General features: G+C 41.1%; 1 protein-coding gene across 1 annotated transcript in view; it reads right to left on the bottom strand.

The window, feature by feature from the left end:
• LOC122644266 (guanine nucleotide exchange factor SPIKE 1) overlaps positions 1-25502 on the bottom strand; it is a 164774-nt gene that overhangs the window by 44591 nt on the left and 94681 nt on the right. Inside the window, exons 18-20 of the mRNA XM_043837907.1 lie at positions 24243-24387; positions 19493-19619; positions 2266-2459 (exon numbers count right to left, since the gene is read on the bottom strand). Coding sequence (XP_043693842.1) covers positions 2266-2459; positions 19493-19619; positions 24243-24387 — 466 coding nt within the window. The remainder of the gene's footprint in view (positions 1-2265; positions 2460-19492; positions 19620-24242; positions 24388-25502) is intronic.

Below are 25502 nucleotides of genomic sequence, written 5' to 3'. Positions count from 1 at the left end.
AATATCAACTAAATAAATAATATACCCAAAAAAGATAATACCAAATAAATACTGGACCGTTATGTCCAAAGTCCAAATAACAACAAAAAGACTGTTACCATGTCAATAGCAGCTTTTATTAAAATATTTAAATAGCAGGGGAAAAATAACATACTAAACGTCCAGATACTATAAAATTTATAATGTTCATGCATTGAGACAGCAGAATTGATGCTTAAGTCCCTTTTATTTGAAGCTTTTTAAGTCAAATTACAAAGGCTCTTTGCTCGGGCTGCTAATGGATCAGGCCTTACCATGTTTTTCTCGTGTCAAGAGATAAGGACTCCATAGACTATACACATATGCAAGGTTTTTGTACTTGGGTATTGCATGTTAAAGCATTTGATTTTCTAGGATGATTAATTCAACACTCTTAGGATTAGGCTGTATGTCTTATGGAAGAGGGAAACATGTTGAATTTTTGAATAGCAACCCCTTCGTTGATACACCAACAACAAACTCAGCCTTATCCCAACTTAATGGGGTCGGTTACATGGATCCAAACAGAACAAAGTAGGGAAAACTGAGGTCTACATAAAAAAAGGGGAATGAAGAGATGGGAAATAAGATGAAAAATGGAAAATATAAAAATGACAACTGAAAGATGGAAAATAAAAAGAAAGAGGAAAGTAAGAGAAAAGAACATAAAAATGACAACTGAAAGATGGAAAATAAAAAGAAAGAGGAAAGTAAGAGGAAAGAGGCACAGCCCAACAAGTCAGGAGAATCTCAGCTAAATGGGATCTGAAACATGGATCCTTGCCGTCCAATAGGCTCTATCCGCAGTCATACTTGGTACAAGACCTAGGCTATGAATGTCCTTCCTCAAAACTTCTCCTATGGTCATTTTAGGCCTGCCCCTAGCTCTTTTAACTCCTTCAATCGGAATCATATTGCTCCTTACTGGGGGGCGCACCTAGGCCTCTGTTAAACATGACCATACCACCTAAGACGACTCTCTCGGAGCTTGTCATTGATTGGGGAAACTCCCAAGTCAGCACTAATACAATCATTCCTTACTTTATCCCTTTGTTGATGAATCACATAAATTAATTTTCAAAGTGAATAAGCTGTCCATAATCCACTTTGCAAGAACAAAATGAGAACAGTTAAGATCATTAGTGTTCAAAAGGAGATTTGCTTCCTAATATACCCCTCTAGAGGTTTTTCCATATCAGGAAATGTTGAAATGAAAACAAGACAAAAGCCAATTTAGTTAACATATTTCCTCTTTCAATGCAACCATTCTGCTGTTGTCAATATCATGATCAATTGATCATATCAGAGAGACCAATGTTCAGAGCAATTCAAATTAGGTTGCGGACGTCACAAAGAGGAAGGGAGGGCGGGATAAGAGAGAAATGCTCAGATTGCAATAAAAATTACAAAATCTCTGTAGTTCTTAAATTCACTATTCTTTTGTAGACTCCTAGTTACAGTAGTATGCTGAATTCTTATGCTATGCACAATTTCTGTTGTGTGAGCCTGATTAGCTCAGCAGTTGGAGCATTGCATTTGTAATGCGATGGTCATCGGTTCGATTCCTATAGCTGGCTTATCTCTATTTGTTTGATTTTTTTATATGATTGACTATGTTTCCTTTTTTGTTTTTTCAAGAAAGATTTCGTCCAGTTTCTCCAAACGCACCAATGTTTAATTGCTAAAAGAGAAGAAAATGTTCCACAGAGAAATCTTAAAGTGTTCCATGGATTAGAAGTCATAAAATTAACAAAAACTAAGCAAGGAGTAAACTTCTAGTTTAAGTGATGGTAATTGGCAAGTCCATAGAAGATGGGAACCTGTATCGGACATCCAAACCAGCTATGATTTCAGAAACCTTATGAGAGGTTCACAACAGTGTCAAAAGCCTTAGTGTAGGTTCAAGTAATTTAAGCTTTGGTATACAAATATTATTTTCCTTCGAAACATGATAATAGTTCTCTTTTTCTTTTCAATCATTACACTGGTATGATAATTCAGCTTCTTGTATTTATTTTTTACATCATGCTTTCCATTCACAATCACAGATGCAGTAAAAGACCAAGAACTATTAAGTCTGTTAAACAGCTTTTTAATAGTTGGAAAAAAGTCAGATAGGTAAAGTTTTCTAGCTGTTAACACCATCTGATGCCTCCAACGGAGTCTCCTTTCTTTTTATCCCTCCTTTCCTTTCAGTTGTAAAAAGTTATGTCAAATCAAAGCATTTTACATGTAGAAGAAGCATACCAGCTCAAAAACTTGGCGAGGCTCGATAATGGACAAGAGGTCATAACAAAAGAAGGCTAAACTGCTGTTCAAACGTTTTGCCAAGCTTAACCCCTTTTTGCAGCGTTCATGAACTTCTGTAAGCAAGCAATCATACAGCTGCATGATACATCTGAATACACCTTCTTTCAATTGCAATGGTGGAACATCTTCCCCTGAAGCACATAACGGAGTGACCAACTTTGAAACAAACATAAAAGAACAACAAAAGATATTAAAAGGCTAAATTCAATGGTCTTTAATCCTCATAGTAAGTGAAAAAAATAAGTGCAAAGCAACAACAATAACAATAATAATAATAATAATTAAAATTATGACCAAGAATTATAATTAAATTAATTATATTAATAATAAAACAATTTCAACAATATCAAAAGACAAGATCAGAGCTGCAATAACTATAGAGGCACAAAACTAATGAGTCATACAATGAAATTATGGGAGAGGGTTATTGAAACCCACTTGAGAAAAGAAAACTACTATTACAGAGAACCAATTTGGTTTTATGCCATGAAGATCCGCCACAGAAGCTATTTACCCAATTAGGAGACTTATGGAAAGATCTAGAGATTGCAAGAAGGATCTCCATATGGTCTTTATTGACCTAGACAAAGCTTATGACAGAATCCCTAGAGAGTTAATCTGGAACGTACTAGAGAAGAGAAGTGTCAAGTAAATATGTGGACATAACTAAAGATATGTATGAAGGTGCAGTAACAAGTGTAAGAACTGTGGGGGACCAAGGTAGTGAATTCCCAATTACAATTGGGTTAATCAAGGATTAACTTTAAGCCCTTATTTGTCAAGCTTATCATGGATAACAAGAAACATTCAAGATGAGGTTCCATGGTGTATGCTTTTTGCTGATAATATTGTTTTGGTGGATGAGACAAAAGCAGGGATTAACGTTAAGTTGGAGTTATGGAGATCAACCTTGGAAGCAAAAGGTTTAAGATAAGTCGAACGAAGACAAAGTATATGGCGTGTAACTTTGGTTACACTAAGACGGATAATGAGGTGGTGAAAATTGATGAGAGAGAGATTCCACAAAATGATTATTTTAGGTATATTGGCTCAATCATAAATAAAGAAGGTGATATAGAGGTGATGTTTCACAAAGAAATAAAATAAGATGGATGACGTGGAGAGGTGTGTCCGGAAGGTTGTGTGATCGGCGTATTCCTTCAAAATGTTAAAGTAAAATTTTATAGGACAGTCATATGACTGGCTATGATGTATAGCGCAGAATGTTGGGCAGTTAAGAAGCATCATATAGATAAGCTCAATGTAGCGGAGATTAGGATGTTAAGATGGATGAGTGGCAAAACTAGGAATGATCATATTAGAGCTGATTTGAGAGTAGCTCCGATACATGATAAACTACAAGAAAGTCATTTGAGGTGGCATGGCCATGTTCAACAGAGACATTTGGATGCTCTAGTACGGAGGAGTGATTTGATTCAGATAGAAGGAATTAAAGGAACTATGGGTAGAGACCTTAGGAGAAGTGGTGAGGAAAGACATGCATAGCTTAGGCCTTGTATAAAGTATGACCTCGAATAGAGCTGATTGGAGGACAATGATCCATGTAGCTCACCGCATTTAGTTGGTATAAAGCTGAGTTATTGTTGTTGTTGTTGTTGCTATCAAAAGACAACATCACTAGAGCAGTAGGACCCTACATATACTCCCTGGCAATGCCAAGTGGCTAACGTTAAAGATAACTAAACTTCAGCTGGGTATTTCAATCTTCATGTTACAAAATTTTACACAGTTTTTCTAATCAATAAGCTCCGGACTAAGATCTGATTCCAAGGATAACATACTCCTTGATTTGTCCCTCTCATCTTTCATTTCTCACCTCTTTCCCCTTCCTTCTTTTCCCATCTTTTCTTTCCCTTTCTTGGTTAGAACTCTGTTTTCACTACTTTGTTTTGTTTGGATCCTTGTAGCCGACCCCATTAAGTTGGGATAAGGCTGAGTTTGTTGTTGTTGTTGGTTTCCTGCATTTATTATGTATATATCTGAAATAGAAGCTCATATCTATCAATCCTTAGCTCATTTGAAAACAGGATCCTTCTTGTTTGTCCAACATATTGAAGACCCATTCAATTCTACATACAAGTCATATTTTACTTTTACTCATAGTTCTCAAGGCGTCCAGCCGCCTTGGTCGCCTAGGCGGGCTCCTTGGGTGGCTTGGTCGCCTTATTGGTGTCGCCTTTATTTTGGACCCACTCTAGCGCCTTGGGTCGCCTAGCCGCCGTGCCAACTATGCTTTTACTTAAACCCTCTCGCATGATCCTCATCACCCAGTTAAAGATACAGTCTCAATGCCCACCACTGGTGAAACACAATGTAGATCAATAAGAAAAATTTCCTCACCACCAAGTATTAATTAGTACCCATCGGGCAGATTCAGCTCTTTTGGCTTCCTTCCCCATCGGACAGATTCAGCTCTCACTCTGCTTGGGATTTGGTTAGACATAGAGGGACCCCTTGTCCTTGGTACAGAGTTGTTTGGTTTCGTGGCCACATTCCTCGGCATAGCCTCACTGCTTGGCGCGCCCTTGCAAGCTGTCTTCCTACCCAAGCCTTTCTTCTTCATTGGCATATTCAGGTCCCCTCCAGCTGCTGTCTCTGTTGGAACGGGACTGAAGACGTCGATCACCTATTTTTCACTTGCCCTTTTGCCTCCTCCATATGGACCCGAGTTCTTCGCCATTGCTGGCCTGGTCGGCGCACTCCTCTTCCTCTCAGTAGGGAATGGATTTGGATCGACATGACATACGGAGGAAAGTCGATTTGCGATTCGGCTGGCAAGATCGCCTTCTATGCCACTATCTCCCACATCTGGATGGAATGAAACCTCAGAAGATGGACATCCAACTCCCGCTCCTTAGACATGATTTGGAAGGCCATCTTTTTTTATGTTTCATCTAAAGTTAGATCCCTCCCACTCAAGGATGTTAAGGATTCCCCAAGGAACAGGCTCATTGTTGTCTCCTGGGGTCTCCCTTCTTCCATTTTGCGCCCTAACTAGTCCCTAGTTTTGGCTTTTTGGCCCTCGGGCTTGTATATTCCTTCTTTTTTCTTCGTAATATATTTTTATTCATCCAAAAAAAAAAAATTAGTACCCATCAAACATAAGGGTGGGTGAAGAATCGAGATGAGCCTCGATTAGATGAGGCTGGGGGTCGGCCCAACACCCAGATTGCTTCACAAATGGGTGTTGATTTTGAGGAGAATATGGAGTCAAAGGGCAGAGTTCACACATAGACCCGGCGTCAATTTGACTCCCAGCTTGGCGTAGATGATGACGAAGACATCAAGTGGTTAAAATCCTCAGACGGCCCTCGCACAACTTCCCCAACTCAAGCCCATGAAGATGATGGTGATGGTGATGGTGATGATGATGATGGTGGTGGTGGTGGTAATATTGGTTATAATGATACTGATAAACTTGCAGCCTTACACAAAGAGCACAACCAGATGGTATAAGATGTTGAGCCAGAGCAAATCAATTTAACAGGTGAGACTCAGTTTAATCATGCCATACAGGATCAAGACCACAGTGCACACACCAGTAGAAGCTGCACTCAAGAGCCACGCAAACAGTTCGGAGTTGAGGAGGCAGCTGGGATGGGCATAGATGTATTGAGCTTGTCTGGTACACTAGAAGCCATGAGTTTGGAGGAGAGTAGAGGATCTTGGCATTTCCGCGCCCATCCTTTATAGGAGAGAGCCCCAGTTTAGCACATCATGGTAATAGTGGCTTCGAGAGTGTGGATTAAGCATCACATGCTGGATATGGTGGATATGTTGGTGGACCATCCTTCAGAGCACTGGTTCGGCATTTGGCTATGAGGGTGGCTATGGTGGATCTTCTACTTCATTCCTCAACACTAAGTATGGGGATGGATCAGGTGCTTGGTCATCTATTGTCGACAACATCTTCTTGTATTCAGCCCAACCATTTATGCCGGCTCCACCCAGTTCTAGCCTCAGTGAGCCATTCCCTAAGTTGGGATATCTCCGAAATGGTAATGATGCGGATTATAGGTGGCTATCATGGACTATCAAAACAATTGAGTACAAAATATGTCATGGGATACATATGTGCTGAATTCGGAGGAGTGTCAACGACATCATCAACAACATGCAGCTTGTGGATTAGACCTACTAAGAAACTCCATGTATTGAGTAGGGAGTATTGCACGCAGGAGATCATAATGTGAGGGTACCGGCACCCCCACCATGAGTACCAATACCAAATGATGATGATCCCATTGAGATGCTTCAGTAGGATCCTTTGATATTCAGGATTCAGGATAACAAACAGAGAACTATAAAGCAAGTCTGGGAAAGTTGGAAAGGAAAACTTGATGATGTCGTTTCGAAGTTCTTCTTTAACAACATCACAGCTAATGCTGCTCAACGTCCATACTACAAGGTCATGCTTGACACTACATGGAAGGCTGGCCCAAGAGAAAGGGGCTCACTCCATGGGAATTGATATATCTCTATTTGCCCAACTAAAAGGAGATGGACAAGTACATTGAAACATTGAAGGGAACATCAGAGAAATATGGAGTGATTGTGATGTGTGATGGCTGGACAGGACCCAGTAGACAGTCCATTATCAACGTCATAGTCTATTCTGATGACAAGACCATCTTCCTAAAGTCGGTGGATGTATCCAAAGAGAAAAAAGATGCAAAGTATATCTACAAATTGTTGAAGGATGTTGTGGATGAGGTAGGAACACAGAACGTTTGTGAAACAACCTAGAGGGGGGGTGAATAGGTTGTACCTAGTGGATTGTGTCCTTTTTGAAAATTAATTGCACAAATAAAAAATTAAAACAATAAACAACCCACAGGAGATAAGATTTATAGTGGTTTGACTCCAAGAGACACGATTTATAGTGGTTTGAGTCCAAGAGTCTACATCCACTCCTCCCAACACTGCAGAGAATTCCACTAGATGTTTTCTTTCAACACAATAGGTGGGAAACAACACCTTCAAACAAATCTTATTAGAGGACAAGAGAATCCTTTACACTCTTTGAAGGATAAGAGAATCCATAACTTTTTAAAGATAAGAGAATCTGTGTAACTCTTTTAAAGATAAGAAGATCCGTGCAACTCTTTTAAGGATAAGATGATTCGTACTACAACTCTTTTAAGTACAGTCTAGGATGATGCACCCTTGGTTTGATCAAGAGTTCACCCAACTCTTAGATCAATACTAAGAAACAGTATAACCAAAAGAATAAAGGATGGATGTTACCTATATGAAGAGAAACTTCCCTATGCAAAATGATGAGAAAATGAATGCATGCACGCAATAAGAGATTTCTTCAAAGGTTTCATCTATGTGAAGGATCAATTGCTTCAATGCAATCCTTCAATTGATTAAGTTGAATCAAATCAAGATGTTATGATAAAACTCAAAATGAACAGAATAATGATTAAAAGATTATTTCAAAGTCTCTCCCAAGAGTGGTATTCAATGCCTTGAATAGTGTGTAGAGTTTGGCTTTTAATGGCCTATTTATAGCCCAAAGTGGTGAGATATTTGAATCTCTAACGGTCAAATGACGGGCACTTTTTAGCTGTACCGGTCGACCTGTTCATAAACCGGTCAACCTGTTCATAAACCGGTCAGACCGGTTGAACTAGCCATTGGGGATCTTGTTGGACAAACCGGCTTGATACCGGCTGGACATTCTCCAGCCAATTGGGGCAACCGGTTCCCAACCTCTGTAAGCCCGGTAATAAACACTACATCCTGCCAGTAACCAGTCAAACCAGTTCTTGGACCGGTCAAACCGGTTGGTGTTCTTTCAGCCCAATTTTGTCTTTTGCGGCTTTTGCACCAATGGTCTTTTTATGGGTCCTTGGGCTATGTCTAGGCAATGCTTAAATGAATATGCAAATCCGCAAGCGCCTTCAGCTTTGGAAAGGCAAACTCCTCTCCTATGCAGGAAGGCTTGAATGCATCAGATCGGTTCTCCAATCTTCCTACACGTACTGGTGTGGAATATTCGGCATTCCCAAAGCCACTATCAGATCCATGGAGAATCTTTTTTGTGCATTCCCTTTTAAAGGGAAAGAAGCCTCTAAATTCCTGCATCCTCTCAGCTGGAAATTCATCTGCCTTCCTAAGGCTGAAGGGGGCTTAGGCATTCGCCGCATAAGGGATTCCAATATTGCGGGAATCTTAAAGCTTATCTGGAAAATCTCCTCCAGGCATGACTCCATCTGGGTCAACTGGGTCTATTCCCATCTCCTAAATGAGGACTCCATCTGGACTGTCCCCATCCACTTGGACTCCTCCTGGGTTTGGCGTAAGATTCTTCTCCTTCACCCTCTTACTCTTAGAGCCACCTCCTCGGTCATTGTTGATGGATCTAGGACCTCTCTTTGGCTTGACCCCTGGCACCCTCTTGGTATTCTCTACAATGTTTTTGGCCCAAGAGCGATATACTCCTCTGGCATCCCCAAATCTGCCCCCTTATCCTCCATCATCTCTCTTGGTTCTTGGTTGCCCCCTTCCCCTCCCACCCCTATCCTCTCTCAGATCTGGCCCTCTCTCCCGCCCGTAGCCCTCTCCCCCCTGCTCTCGAGGATAAGGTTGTCTGGCTCCCTTCCCCCTCAGGTCTTTTTACTTAATAGTTCGGCTTGGAACTTTGTTCGCAACCCTAGCCCCCCCGTCCCCTGGCACAACCTAGTCTGGTTTAAAGGCCTCATCCCTCGCCATAGCCTTACGACCTGAAGCTCGCTTACCCTTTGCCTCCCAACCCAAGCTTTCCTCCTTCACCGAAACATCCCTATCCCCCCCCCTCCACTGCATTTTCTACTGGAATGGATTTGAGGACACTGCCCACCTTTTCTTTGCTTGCACCTTTACCTCTACCATTTGGAAAAAAGCCCTCTTATCCATTTGGCATCGCAGCAGAAGACATCTTCCTTTTGATAGAGAATGCCTTTGGTTGAGCTTGACCTTCAAAGGCAGCACCCTTTGTGATATAGTGGGAAAGTTGGTTTTTGGCTCGGCCGTCCATCACATTTGGATGGAGAGGAATCTTAGGAGATGGACTTCCAAATCTAGATCTATTGACTTGATTTGGAAGGACATCTCTTTTGATGTCTCCTCTAAGCTTGGTACCTTACCCCAGTGTTCTTTTTTAGATACCCCAAGGAACAGGCACAGTGTTGTTACCTGGGGTTTAGACCTTTCTCTTTTGCGGCCGCCCCCTTCTAGGATGGCCTGATTCTCCTCCCCCCCCCCCTCCTCTCCCCCCTCTCTTTCCCTCCCGGCTCCCAACTGGGGCTCGGTCATATACTAAGTCACCAAAAAAAAAAATATGCAAACATGCAATGCAAGTGTGTGCAAGTGTTTTTTTTTTTTTTTTGGGTGAATAAAAATATACATTACAAATAGAAAAGCTCCATAGGGGATACAAGGGGCCCCAAAGGGGAAATAAAGAGCTAAACAAAACAAAACCTTTCAGGATGAAATTCCAAGAGGTTACAATGTGTCTATTTCTGGGAGAGTCGGAGTAATTAGAGGGAACTATAGCTAGTCTGCCTTTAATGTCGAAGGAGATGGAGTCCCAAATCTGATGAAAAGATCTGGAATTAGAAGTCCATCTTTTAAGATTGCGCTCATACCAGATGTGGTGGACAACGACACTGAAAGCTAGTTTTCCCACACGGTCACAAAAAGAGGAGCCTCCAAAGGTCATGTCAATCCAAATCCATTCACGATTGAGAGGGAGGATCCTCCGACGATTCGGCCAATAACGAGCAAGGACACCTGACCAAATCTTCAAGGAGAAAGGACAATTGAAGAAAAAGAGGTCTACATCTTCAAGGCAATTCCAACAAAGGATACAACGAGGAGACGCAAGAATGTGTCTACTAATAAGGAAGCATTATGTGGGAAGGCAGCAGCGAAGGGAACGCCAAAGAGTAAAACTGTGGCGGGGGATGTAGTTTTTGAACCAAACAACCTTGTGCCAAATGCCAACTTCACCTCGTGATCTAATGGGATTCCAAGTGATTCTATCATCCCTTCCTGGGCGGGATCTGGGAATTCTTGGTAGAGCTGACCAAATGGGATCTAGGAACGGGGAGGGGGAGGGGGAGGGGGGGAGGGATGGGGGGTCCTAAAAAGAATCCGGGATGATGCGAGAGACCGAGGCCAATCTGTCCAATCCCATACTATAAATAGCTCTGTCCCCTACGTGATGAATAGGAATACCTGCAGGGTGCCAGTTATCCAACCAAAGCCTAGTAGAGGCACCATCATCAACCATAGAAGTAATAGATCCAAGAGCCAAATGCCTAAACTTCATAATCTTCCTCCAAACCCAAAATGAATCCGAAGGGATGGGAACCGTCCAAATCGAATCATTGCGAAGATACCTTGAGTAAACCCAGTCAACCCAAATGCTCTTTTGCTTGGAGGCAACTTTCCAGATCAGGCTCAAAATACCAGCTGAATTGGTGTCCTTAATACGTCTGAGACCCAATCCACCTTTAGCTTTGGGGAGATAGGGTAAAGGTATCTCGAACCCTTCCAGAGAAAAGAGCACATAAGAGCTTCCAAATTTGTGATGACTGATTAAGGAATGCAAAATATACCCGACCAATAAAGATAAGAGGCCTGTAGAACTGTTCTGATGAGCTCAAGGCGCCCTGCAAAGGAAAGGAGCTTGCGCTTCCACAGCTGAAGCCTTTTCCTCATAAGATCAAGTATCAGAGTGCAATCAAGGTTTAAAGTATCGGTATCGAGTATCGTATCGATCAGGTGATTTTAAGAGACGTATCATATCGTTTCGTATCGTATCGAAGATACGTATCGAACACAACAGATACGCATAGAAATGGTCAAGATACACATGGAAGTTCACTTTTGGAACAAAAAAACAATATAAATAAAGCAATATACAACAGGTATCATGCATAAACACTAAAATAGAGAATAATGTATAACCAAACAAGTGCATTAAATTTAAATTGTTATAAAAGATGAGGTTTCTTAGATGTTGTAATTGTCTATGGCCATAAAGAGTATTGGATGACTCAAAGGATGATATTGTAGCACTCCTTGACTCAGTTTTGAGTCCAAAAGTGTGAAAAACCAAGATTAAATGCAAGATTTTAGTCTTTCGGTTGAGAGTTTTCTTTCATTTTTTCGTTAGAATAGGAATTGTATCGAGTCTGTGAATGAAAATGGCTTTTTTATGGAATGTATCGGAATGTATCGGCATGTATCGGTATGTATCGAGTTGTATCAACCGATACCTATCAATACATATCGATACGTATTAAACCACCCATAGAACCCTTTACTGGACGTATCGATATGTATCGGTCGTATCGTATCGATAACGACTGATACTGATACGTATCGGTCTGTATCGTATCGTATCGGTCGATACTTTAAACCATGAGTACAATGGTGACCAATCAATCTAGAAGGAATGAGAGGGACGCCCAGGTACTTAAGGGGGAGCGAACCCAGAGAGAATCTTGAGATTTGAAGAAGGGTGGCTTTGAGATCCTCAAGGATACCAGAGAGGAAAAGAAGGGACTTAGAGAGATCAACTCTAAGGCCTGACATGGACTCAAAAATGTTCAAACAAGACATGGTGGATTGGAGGGAGACAGGGTCAGCTTTAAATAAGAGCATGTGGTCATCGGCAAAAGCAAGGTGGGTAAGCTTGAGGGCTTGACACTTGGGGATAGGGGTGATAAGCTGCTGGTCAGTGAGGGATTGGATACTTCTGGAGAGGACCTCAAGGGCTATGGTAAAGAGGTAAGGGGAGAGAGGACAGCCTTGGCGGATGCCAGTGGAGGAGGGGAAAAACCAGCTGGACTACAATTGATAAGGACAGAAAAGTGGGGAGAGGAGATGCAAAGGTAGACCCACTTTATGAATTTTGGGGGGGGGGGGAAATAACATCTTATTCATAACATTGGAGATGAAGTCCCAACGAAGAGAGTCAAAAGCCTTGGAATGTCCACCTTCAAGAGAGCCGAGGGGGAATGATTTTTTCTTTCAAAGCCTCTAACAATTTCATGGCAAAGGAGGATATTGTTAGTGTGCAAACATTTCAATAGTAGACACGAGCATGTCTTGAATCTTTGTCTTCAATCTTTGAGCATGCCTTTCCTTGAGACTTTGCCTTGTATTTGAGACTTTGGCTTGTCGTCGTCTTTGTCTTGACTTGTCTTGAAACTTTATCATGTTCTTGACATGACTTTACTTGAGAAGCTTGTCTTGTCTTAAGAGGCTTGACTTGCTAAATTTAACTTGTCTTACCTTCACAATCTTGGTTCTTCTTCAAGTTTTGTTGCTCTCAATGATGTAGTATAAGTAACAACAAACATTAACATAAATATTAAATACATTTAATTGTTTGTTATTATCAAAACTAAATTGTTAACAACTTGGGAATGTAAGATTTATGATTAGGCAATTCCCTAACAACGTTGTCCAAGTCGTGATGGACAATGGGAGCAACTTTAAGAAATCAGGTAAGAGATTGATGAACACATACAGCAGGAGAATCCACCTCTTTTAAACACCATGTCCAACCCACTACATTGACCTCATGCTTAAGGACATGGGGAAGAAATCCATGATTGTGGGAGTGGTCAAGCAAGCAAGACAAGTAACCACATTTGTCTACAACCATAGATACGCTTTATAGATGCTGAGGGAGAAGTACGTTGGAGATTTGGTAAGGCCAGACTTACTTGATTTACCACCAACTACATTGCATTGAAGATCTTTTAGGCGAAGATGGCTGGTGAGGTCCATGTTTGCTTCAGATGAGTGGTTTAGTTGGAGGGAGTCGGGTTCGGCATAGGGTAGGGCAGCACAAGCTACCATCTCTAGTGACCAATTCTGGCGGGACCATAGTTGTCACGACGTCATGGTGATCCAAGTCGGTGGAGGGGTGTCTGATCGATATATCGACATGTCGCCCTTCATGTCGACCATTGCAGAATTGTAATTAAATCCAAAGTTGAATGGCAAAGTTGAATGGCAAACTAGTAGATAAATCAAGATTTATAAGAGCAATGGCAGAATTGTAATTAATCTGAAATTGTAAAGGAGTGGCAGAACTGTAATTTAATGGAGTTAAAGAGAAAACTGAATAGGTTAAACAGAATAGCAATAGAGAATATAGGGGGTTTTATATAAATAGTATAAGTTATCCTTACTAGCAATTTTAAAGACTTAATGTCTTCTTCAACCTTGCAATAACATGATTGAAAGAGAGGCAGAGAGGCGGTGAACTGGAGAAGTTCCAACAGAGGAAACTCCTTATGAAGACGATTCTCCCTGCAATTTCTGGAACAAAATCGCAGCACCAAGGTTTGCCGATCCCAACGAGAAATAGCTCCAAAATTCTACTAGCAACCGAATGGTGAGATCTGAAATCAGATCTGGCGGATGTCTTAGTTGCAGGTTACTAAACCAAGGCTAAAATAGGAGATTTAGGGAAGCAGGGAGTGGGTCTAAGGTTGGGGAAGAAACAAAAAATTAAAGAAGAAGAAATCGAAGAGGGAAAGAGAGACAGGACGCCATGGCGTAGGTCGATATGCACAGACCTCCAGCGCCAGGAAGCCATGGTGGCGCCATGGCGACGCCGTGACAACTATGGGCGGGACCTGAAGGTCATTCTTATATTGAAGCCAGTGGTAAAAGTACAAAGGATGGTAGACTCTGAGAAGAAGCCTACCTTCCCACATTTGTATGCTACCATGGAGATGAAGGAACGCGTGAGAGCAGCATTACCTTGAGGTAGGAAGGCATACCTAAAACTTGTTAAGGACAGATGGGAGAAGCACTCGATGCATCCACTGCATAGAGCTCTTGAGTTTTATATGTTTAGTTCAAGCTTTCAAGGTACTTAAGTTAATTTACATTCCATTTACATATTCATAAGCATTGACAAGTTATTTATGTAATTCTCAACATACTATCTCAATCCCTAGTACGACAACAAGCGTCGACTTCAGATGGATGAATCACTGTAGAAGCAGTGGAAAATGTGGTGACCAAGTTGGAGCATAATGCAAGTATACATACGAAATGCAATAGAGGTGAGACTTGGTAGTCACTAATTTCTCCGGTAATTATAAGGAATGTAATTACTTGATTTTGTAGCAATGCAAGGCATGTTTGAAATGAGTAGAGATAAAGACCTTCAGGGATTACGCAGGGCCCCTCCGCAGGGACTCCATTTGGTCTGTAAGCCCAGTGGCTGACTCCTCTTGGGTTTGGCGCAGAATTTTACAAGTGAGACACAGCCATTGAAGCCATCTCTTGCAGGATCGATGATGGCCTCTGTACCTCTCTATGGTTGGACAAATGGCACCCCACTGGTGTCCTCTCTTCAGTCATGAGTTCTAGTGACATCTACTCCTCTGGATTGGATCGATCTTCCTTAGTTGCTTCCATCATCAGTAGAGGCTCTTGGTCCCACCTATTTCTTCTCCCCCCACCCTTGCTGACCTCTGGAGCTCCCTCCCCCCTATCCACCTCAGTCACCTCGGTAGAGGCGACACCATTCTGTGGCTCCCTTCCCCCTCCGACAGATTCAGTTCTCATTCCGCTTGGAATTTGGTAAGACATAGAGGGACCCACTGTCATTGGCACAAAGTAGTCTAGTTCAAAGGGCATATCCCTCGGCACAGTCTCACCTCTTAGCGCGCCCTAGCCAATTGCCTCCCCACTCAGGCCTTCCTCATTCACCGCCACATACAAGTCCCACCCAACTGCTATCTTTGTTGGAATGGGCTTGAGGATACAGATCACCTGTTCTTCTCTTGCCCCTTTGCTTCTTCCATTTGGACACGTGTCCTTCGTCATTGCTGGCCAGGTCGTAGAAGTCCCCTCCCACTTAGCCGGGAATGGGTTTGGATTGATATGACGTTTGAATGTCCAACTCTCGCTCTCTTGAAAAGATTTGGAAAGCCATCTCCTTTGATGTTTCTTCTAGAATTAGTTCCCTTCCCCTCACTGTGGTTAAGGATTCCCCAATGAACAGGCTCATTGTTGTCTCCCAGGGCCTCCCTCTTTCCATTTTGCAGCCGAGCTAGCTCTTAGCTCTGGCTTTTTACCTTCGGGCTTGAATATTCCTTCTCTTTCTTCGTAATTTAAACTATTCTTGATCCAAAAAAAAAAAAAAATAGACCTTCAAGGATGCTTTTAGGAGTTTCGATCGTGCAGCCGCAAAGTCTTGTCTCAATTAAATTTATATACCTTTTAATAGTTGTCAAGGCGGCCAGGCGACCCAAGGCGGTAGAGGGGTGCTTAAGCGCTTAACGACAAGGGGCCCGCCTAAGTAACCAAGGTGCCATAATGTTATTTTTTTTCTATTTGCTTGAATTTTTTAACATTATTTAGTATGTTACAATATATACCTTATATCACCAAAAATCAACATTAAGTCGCATCAAGTCATCAAAACTCAACATAAAACTAGAAGACATCAGAACTGAAGAAGCAAGCTATTGGAAGTTTGAAACAATCAAAACATACAGTTGGTTTATACTGTTCTTGGAATTGGTCATTGTGATGGTATACGTAATCTCACATTTGGTTAATATTGTTCTCAGAAAATATAATCTTATCTATAAGTAATTAAACTGCTCTCGATTTACAGAAATGTTCTTGTTCTCTAAGAAGTTTGACTGGTTAAAGGATTTTATTTTTACATGACTTTTTGTATTAGGTAGAGCACAAAACCAGCTTTCCAACAAATACAAGATTGCTTAAATCTGATTTATAATGGAGTTATGTTTCGGTCAAACCTTATTTGGTATGCATGAATGCTGTCAAAATCGCTTTGAATGAAAATATTTTTTAGATATCAAAAGAAATGAATATTTTACTATTTTTTTTTTTTGTTTGTTTTTAGCAATGTTTTACCATCTTCCTGTTGAACTCTGATATGATATCGCAAAGCCTATGATGTTCTATACGTATCCCTAGTCCCAGGGGTGGGCATGAGGTGCGTAGATCTTTTTAGCAGATGTTTGAGTGCCAATATTTTTTCATTTGTAATTGGTAAATCCTTCATATGAGTAAGCAAGTTCTAATCAACCAACCAATCTGGCGGCTTAGCCAATTCAGAAGGCGCAGATCAGTACTCTTCATGCCTAAGGTTATTCAGTGTTAGGGCCAATAAGGGTCAACCCAGCCTGGCCTTGAGGGCGGATGAGGGTTGGATTTTCTGGCAGCTAAGGGGAATTAGGGTTGGGCTGGGGTTTTAAAAAATCAGGCCCAACCCAACCATATTGCAGCCCCATGCCAAGGCATGGACGGTTGTGATAAAGATCTAATAAAGTTTGCCAACATTTCCAGGTTGGCTTAGATGATGAGGAGGATCCCCTATACCTGTGGGTTAAGGATCGAGGTGACCGTGTTATGGATCAGGCTGGTGGTAGATCTGACCATAGTTCAAGAACTCACCGAGATCTCGGTAATATCTCGATTTTTCAAAAACTGAGACGAGATTGAAGGCAAATGGAGAAATACAGTGTCTCGGTCGAGATCTCGGTGGGAAACATTGGTATACAGACACTTATTTATGCAAACCTTGGTATACAGTCACTTATTTAAGCCAAAAAACAGGATAGACCCTTATGCCAGAAACCAGTACAGACACTTATTTATGCCTAATATCATTTAAGTAAATGAAATCAATTACTTCAGATATTATTCATTATTTTGCAAATACCCCCTATTTGAATCCAATAAAAATAATTAAAAAATAAAATTCCAAAGTCAACCCCCCAGTTCAAGAACAAAAACTGGATTTTCGGCGGTATGTGCAATTTTCAACTTTTAAATGCTAGGGTTTTTCTTAAATCTATAAATTCCATAAATTTTAATATGGTAAAATAATACTAAAAACCAAAAGTGCAGTAAATATTCATTTGATTAAATGTCTCAAAAAATATTTTCATTCAAAACAATTTTGACAACATTCGTGCACACCAAATTAGGTTTGACCGAACCTTAACTCCTTTAATTTAAGTTAGATTTAAGCAATCTTGGATTTGTTTTACCATATTAAGATTTATGGATTTTTTTTTTTTTAATTTGAGAAAAACCCCAACATTTTAAAGTTGAAAATTGCACCTACCGTCAAAAATCCAGTTTTTGTTCTTGACCTGGAGGGTTGACTTTTTATCCTTTTGAAATTTGATTTTTCAACTATTTTTATTGGATTCAAATAGGGGGGGGGGTATTTGCTTATTTACGAATAATATCTTAAGTAAATAAAACATTTACTTAAATGATATTAGGCATAAACTTAAGTGTCTGTCTTGGTTTCTAGCATAAATGTACGTCCTGGTTTCCCACAAAGTCAAACTCCTATTTGGAATTTTTTTTTGCAAAATCTGATAGTGCCTTAAATGGCCTAAAATAGGCTGAGTATCAAGTTTCAGCCCCAAACTAGGTCTAAGACCCACCGAAACAAGCCTTCAAGTTAAAAAACAGAGTAAGTTATTCCCCCCTCCCCTCGATTATGCCCGAATGACGAGCCCTTCCCTTGCATATTGAGTAATAGCTCTACCCTCCCTGAACTCAAAAGATTCTATCAATAGTACCCATTCTGTGAAAAATCGCTGTTAAGTGATAGAAAAAGACAATAATACCCTCATCTTTAACCTCACTTCTTTCTTCTTCCCCCTGTAACCCCACCGGCCCCCACCACTCAGCACCTCGGAGTGACGCCGCCCCCACCACTCTTCTTCTTCTTCTTCTTCCTGATATTGGATGGCTTTCTTGCTCTGTTTTCTGTACTACCTGCCTCACTGTTCTCAAATTGATCACCGGAAACGATCATCAGCGATCGTGAGACTGGGAGATCCAGAGGGTTTGGCTTCGTCTCTCTATTAGACTATTACCCGTATGGAATACTTGTGATTGCTGAAGCTGTTGCTGTTGTGGACTGAAACAAGGGAGACCAAATCCCTGTAACAGAGCCAAATTAGAACCCCCAAAATCCCCACCGACATTCATGGATGGATTGAAAGAATGAAGGGTTGCCAAGGAAGACAACCTTCGAATTTGATCTTTATCTTCTGAATCTGAGCTGTGAGCTGCGAGCTGTTCTAATGAAACCAGTTCTCCTATCAGGGGCTGATAACCTTCAACTGTAAGGTGCTTCATGGGACCGAAACTGCTGAATCGCGAACAATCGAACCCAAGCTCACCATGGCAGTGAAGGGGATGACAGATTTGAATGTCCCTCTCCTGTGGTGAAAGAAGGGGTGAAGTGAAAGGAATCAAGGGGATGAGTAGTAGGGGAATGGGGGTTTTGGTGGATTCAAATAAAAATGATGGAGAACTGCTGCTACAAGGATTGATGGGGAAATAGAAGGAAAAGAAGTTCGGTAAGGTTAAAGATTTTTAGAAGGAAATTAAGAGAAAAGAAGGTGGGTTGAGATTATTGCAATTGGTGAAGGGAAGTGAACTTTTATGGATGGGTTAAAGGGAAGGTAAGATGGAGGAAGTGGGCTTCAGTGAATGGGTTATTGGGTAATGGGGTTTTGAGTTGGTGGAAGGAAGAAGAGAAAAAGAAAACGGGAAAGTGGGAAATGGAATGGGTTTTTGCGGTTCGGTAATAGGAAACTGGGAAATGAAGAGGGTTTCAGGTGAGTGGATTCCAGAGAAGTAAAACAACTGGGTGATTAAGAAACCAAAAAAAAAGTAAGAGAAAACCAAAGAAGATGAAGGAGTTGGGCCGTGATCACTAGTTCTTCCCTAGCTCAGAGAGCTCCACTGACGATTGTCTCGGCCTTCATTTGGTTTCTCCCTTCTCTCTCTCTCTCTCTCTCTTTCCTCTCTTTTTCTCTCTTATTTTTCCCTTTCTTTCTAAACCTCCTATTCGGAGAATGAAACGAAGGTGATATCTCAAAAATAGGGACTGAATATGGTCAATATGTAGGTGATATCTCAAAATGATTGAAACTTATATATATATATATATATATATATATATATATATATATATATATAGGTTTGAGGTATTGTCGAGCAATAATTAAAGTTCCAAATTTCAATGACATGCATTTAATAACTAGTGATCATACAAAGTTCTAGGAAACATCAAGGAAAAAAAATTCCACAAATTTGCAGCTACCTGAAGGAAGAGTATGATAGAAAAGCCTGCTCTGCTCCAGAGCCATGGACTTTACAATTAGCTCCAAGAAAAACCAAGCCATTGCCAAGACATCATCATAAACTGGACCAACACGATAGCCTTTAGCCTGAACATAAGAATGCAAAGCAAATCAATCAGAAATTAAGAAAAAAGAAAGCCATTTCCACAAAAAAAAGGTCTCCATTGGCCGCATTCTGAGCATTATGTACATTTTCATTGCACCCAAATATACTGCAACAAGGCAAGAACAAAGTTCTCATACTTGTTTTCTTAATTAAAACATAAGAAAATAACATGCAAGATTTCCATAACAGAAAAAACTAACAGAAATGAGAGGCTAATACTGGGAAAAAGTAGCTTGCATTATTTCAAATGCTGGCTTTGGAGATGGAGGACTCCAAGTTTCAACAGAAGTGGTCGTAAATTTTGGAAGTTAATTCCCCTAGCCACAGAATGGGCATAACAGGAAACAAAATCGCCTGCCTAATTGAAGACTCCCACAAAATGGTACAGAATATCAAAACCACATTTGGAATGACATTAATGAATGAAGAACCATGATTGAAGATTTCCCAGATATCTCAGACACAGGAGCACCACAGATTATGAAACTGGTGCAACTCAAAGGAAATTTTGTTATTAAAAGGTGTGTTTTGGAAAAAATCATAACAAGTAATGGACTTGGCTACTACCATGCGAATATTAGGGATTTTTAGTTTTCATTTCAAGAAGTGGAGAAACTGGTGGTTCATTAATTTGTGTTAGACTCCCACCATAGAAAGCTTCCCCCCCCCCCGGTGGAATCAAGTAGATGTAGGTCATTCTCTAAAAAGGGGGGAAAAACCAACAGATATTATCTAGTGCTGTCAATGCATCAGGCTTAATTCGATCAGAGGCCTTCAATAAACCATTGGATCAGTTTGAGTGTTTCGAACATTACATCACAGGGAATTGGGTTATTTCCGCCATGTTCTTAAAGCTTATTTCTGGATGGTCAAACCTTCTCTATTTCGATAAAATTGGTTCCATTTGAAAGCATTGAATTACATATCCAATGAGATCAAAATCTTGCGATTCCAATTTGTGCTGCAAGATATGGCCAATTCACCGATGCTTGTTAATCAGCGATAAGATTTCTTATTTAGGAACTAAAATTAGATTAGGATTTCAATTGCAAGTCTAGTTTAGTTAAAGTGTATTCCATTGAATCTTAGTTTAATTAAAAATGGGGTTAAGCACTCACAGAATTGCTACTGTTAAAAGGGAGTTAATTTCCTAGTTATTTATGAAATTTTCCTTAAAAGTCATTTTTGGGATGGCAGACTATATATAGGGTTGGAAACAAATTTATTTGTGGTGTTGAGTTAATGAAAATTGACCTTTATGGTATTGATATTGATTTGGAGTAAAAATCGTGGATGATTTCTCCTCTGTTATTTGCTTCTCTAATATCTGTTCATAATTATTTCTGCTGCTCTGTTATTTTCTCCACTAATTACGACTTGTTTAAGATCTGTGTTGGAGTTTTCTTCCTCGAATTCTGTAAGGCCCATTACCTGCAAGCATAATAGGGGTTTCTATCCCTTGCCTGCATCACCTAGACACAAACCTTTTATTCAAGAATAAGAATATACAATAGTAACCTGAATACATCAAAGAGTGGACAAAGTATGTTGTAAGACTAGAAGGGAAACACTGTAAAGTGATAATAATTATTAAAAAAAAACCCACGAATTTTCATCTCTTCCCTCGAAGTTGACAAACCAGCAGTAAATCACCAACTACTCACTGAGATTGGAAAGCTGCAGACAACAAACCAGAGGCATGGAAGATGGGTACAAATTCCACTGTTCCCATTCTCAGCTTTTGCTGGCATGGGTACTTTGGAAAATATCTCTGAACTCTTTGATTTCTCTCACTTTCAATTTTAACATTTTAATCTAAATCCAAAGATGTAAGTGTTTTCTTGTTCTCCAGCTATTGCCGAAACAGGGGATCTACTTAAGGTTGTGTACTCTCTGATTTTTCTAATCTTCAGAGTCTTAACATCAATTATAAGCAGTTTCTTTTACAAGCCTAGTCTGCTGGCCCAGGTCAATCAGACCTTCATCTGCCTCATCCCTAAAAAAGAGGGAGCCACCTCTCTCTCTAACTTCAAGCCCATTTCCCTCTGCAACCTAATCTACAAATTCATTGCCAAAATTCTTGCCAATAGAATCAAGGCTGTGATCCCTTCCCTGGTTTGCCCCAACCAATCCGCCTTCATCTCAGGGCGTAGCATTGCGGATAACATTATCCTTTGCTCCGAGATCGTGCGGGGTTTTGACAGCAAATCTCATTTTCCAGCCGCCCTCATGAAAATTGACCTCCACAAAGCTTTTGACTCTCTCCGCCAAGATTTCATCTGTGGAGTGCTCTCTCAAATGGGCTTCCCCCCTGCCTTTGTTCGCTGGATTCACGCTTGCATTTCCTCCCCCTCCTTCTCTGTTCTGGTCAACGGTGCTCCAGCTGGCTTCTTCCACTCCAAAGTGGGTACCCGTCAAGGTTGCCCCCTCTCCCCCTTCCTTTTCTCCATTGCCTTGGAAGTCCTCTCTCGTAGCCTCCAATCCAAAACGGACCTCCATCCCATCTCTCCCATTCCTAAATGTAAGCATATCAACCTCACCCACCTTGCTTTTGCAGACAATCTCATGATCTTCTCCAAGGCCTCTCATTCCTCTATCTCTTCAATTATGGATTCATTGCATCTCTTTGAGTCCCTCTCCGGTCTTCGCATCAATCTCCTCAAATCCAAAATCTTCCTCTCTAATATCTCTGACCAGGAGAAAGACTCCCTCCTGCACGTGACTGGCTTTTCCATTGGCTCCCTCCCAGTCAAATGCTTTGCTCTTCCCCTCATTCCGGCACGGCTTTCCAAGCACCACTGCACTCCTATGCTGGATAACATCCGCAAGCGCCTCCAGCTCTGGAAGAGTAAACTTCTTTCCTATGCTGGCCGCCTTGTTTGCATCCGCTCAATCCTCCAAGCCTCTTACATCTATTGGTGCGGTATCTTTGGCTTACCCAAAGCCACTACCCAGGCGATGGAGCGTCTCTTCTGTGCTTTCCTCTGGAAAGGGGCCGAGGCTTCCAAGCTCCTCCACCCTGTCAGTTGGAAGTCCATCTATCTTCCAAAATCCGAGGGAGGTCTTGGGATACGGTGCATTAAAGACTGCAATACTACTGGTATTCTCAAGTTGACCTGGAAAATCTCCTCCCGCCATGATTCCATCTGGGTCAACTGGGTCTACTCTCACCTCCTTAAGTCTGACTCCTTATGGACTGTCTCCACCCTTCTGATGCCTCTTGGATTGGAGAAAGATCCTTGCCCTCCGCCTCCTAGCCCTTTGTGGTATCTCTTCCTCCATAGCTCGTGGATCCTCCATCTCCCTCTGGCTCGACCCTTGGCACCTCCTTGGTATCCTTTTCAGTGTTCTTGGTCCCATGTCCATTTACTCTTCTGGTCTTCCAAAGAATGCCCCCCTCTCCTGTCTCATTTCCTCTGGTTCTTGGTCTCCCCCCCTTACCTCAACCCCTCCATAGTCTCTCGGATTTGGCCTGCTCTCCCCCCCTCCCCTCCCCCCTTCCCCTCCCCACCTTGATGACAGATTTCTGTGGTCGCCCTCCCCCAATGGCCGCTTTAGCACTAGCTCTACCTGGAACTTTGTCCGTCCCACCGCCCCCTCTGTCCCCTGGCACAAACTAGTCTGGTTCAAAGGCCATATTCCCCACCATAGCCTTACTTGCTAGAGAGCCCTTCGCCTTTGCCTTCCCACACAAGCCTTCCTCATTCACCGCCACATCCCAGTCTCCCCTGCCTGCTCCCTTTGCTGGAATGGCCTTGAGGACATCCCCCACCTCTTCTTTGACTGCCCCTTTACCTCTACTATCTGGAAAAAAGCCCTCTCCTCCATCTGGCACAGTAACAGGAGACCTCTTCACTTTGAAAGAGAATGGCTCTGGGTGGCTAGGTCCTTCCCTGGGTCATCGATTTGTGACACCGTCGGCAAGCTAGTCTTTGGAGCTGCTATTCACCACATTTGGATGGAGCGTAACCTTAGGAGATGGACTTCCAACTCTCGATCCTTCAATCTGATTTGGAAAGCCATCTCCTTTGAGGTCTCCTCCAAGCTCACTTGTGCCCATCTTCGCGCTGTCAGGGACACCCCTAGGAATAGGCACATTGCCCTGTTCTGAGGCCTTGATCTGCCCTCGCTTTTTTCTACTACCTCTGCGTAGGTTGGATTGTTTCTCTCCTCCCCCCCTCTCCCTTGTATTTTCTTTCTTCTTCCTGCCCCCCCTGGGTAAGGTTACACATATTTATTCATCCAAAAAAAAAAAACATCAATTATAAGCTTAGGGGTGGGAATTTAGACTTTTAACTTCAATGTTTAGCTGAGTGGGAACACCCAAGGAAAATCATCAGTGCTCACCTAATTGCCTTGATTCATTAAATTAGATCAAATTCGAATAAGATGTGCAAATTAGGGGCAATTTAATTCACATCCAACCTATTGATAGACCTAATTTCGTATCCAAAAGTGTGAGTACATCTCAAAAGTCAGACAACACAATAGTAAAACACAGAAAATACCATAGTATGACAATAGAACATGGATGAGCAACAAAACGACAACAACAACTACAATGGAAAGACATGCCAACAATGTTGCAAACATTATGAATTTACCTTACTACGGGCTAAGCTGCCCCACACCGTGGACAGCCCAGGATAAACTGGAAGTTGTCGACCCCCAAAGTCATCAAAAGCATAATCCACATAGTTTACGAGAAAACGGTTTCTTTCAGCTCCATCAGATGATTCCTGCTGCACTCTGCAAAATATATTCACACATCAAAACTCTGTTGAAAATGTAAAATCATTGACAACGACAAGACTCGAATGCATTTAACATTATATCATCTAGTTAAACCAACGTGTATAATATAATAAAGCAGGTCAACCCCAGAACAAGATATGGATCATTAAGAAGTACACAACGTGCAAAAGAAACATAACAAGAGCAGAGAGTTCAAGAGCAACCATTAGATGTCAACAAGTGAAGTACCAGTGAAATGCATTCTGAAAGCCATAACAAGTTAAAGAAGAGGTCACAGAAATCAATTACTGTAAATCAACATCTTGGATGAAGAGCTAAAGACTAACCAGTAACATAAAAGGAAGACCAATAAAAACAAGCCAACATCTATAAACTAATGCTTCCCCAAATCGACAAATAGTTTTTTGGTCAAGAAATTGAAATTGTTTGGTCACATCAATTTGTTGGTGCTTCATTGTCATTGTTGTCAAGACTGACAGTTGGAGCCATAGTTGTCAAGGCACTAGCCACTAGGCGATCCAAGGAGTTCAAGGTCCTCCAGCGCTTGGGTGGCGCCTAGGCGGCCTAAATCGCATTCCAGTGTTATTTTTTTTTTAATATATCAGTTATATGTGTAAAACAATCAAAACACACATTTGGTTTATATGTTCTTGGAATTGGTCATTTTCAGGTATAATTAGTCTCACATTTGGTTTATACTGTTCTTAGAAACTATGATCTTATCAATAAGTAATTAACCTGCTCTCAATTTACAGAAATGTTCTTGCTCTCTAAGAAATTTGATTAATCAAACGATTTTATTTTACATGAGACATTTTGTATTAGGTAGAGCACAAAACCAGCTTTCCAACAAATCCAAGATTGTTAAATCTGATTTATATTGAAGGAGTTATATTCCAGTCAAACTTTATTTGGTGTGCGCGAATGCTGTCAAAATCACTCTGAATGAAAATATTTTTTTAGATAACAGAATAAATGAATATTTTATCGCACTTGTAGTTTGTAGCAATGTTTAACCATATTAAGATTTATGGAATTATTCACCCAAAAAAAAAAAAAGATTTATGGAATTTTTAGAATTGAGAAAAACTCCAGCATTAGAAAGTTGA

Source organism: Telopea speciosissima, chromosome 10 (assembly GCF_018873765.1).
Source record: "Telopea speciosissima isolate NSW1024214 ecotype Mountain lineage chromosome 10, Tspe_v1, whole genome shotgun sequence".
In the NCBI taxonomy this organism is placed as follows: Eukaryota; Viridiplantae; Streptophyta; class Magnoliopsida; order Proteales; family Proteaceae; genus Telopea; species Telopea speciosissima.
Note: the sequence above shows the minus strand (reverse complement) of the source record. Positions and strands in the feature narration are given on the sequence as shown.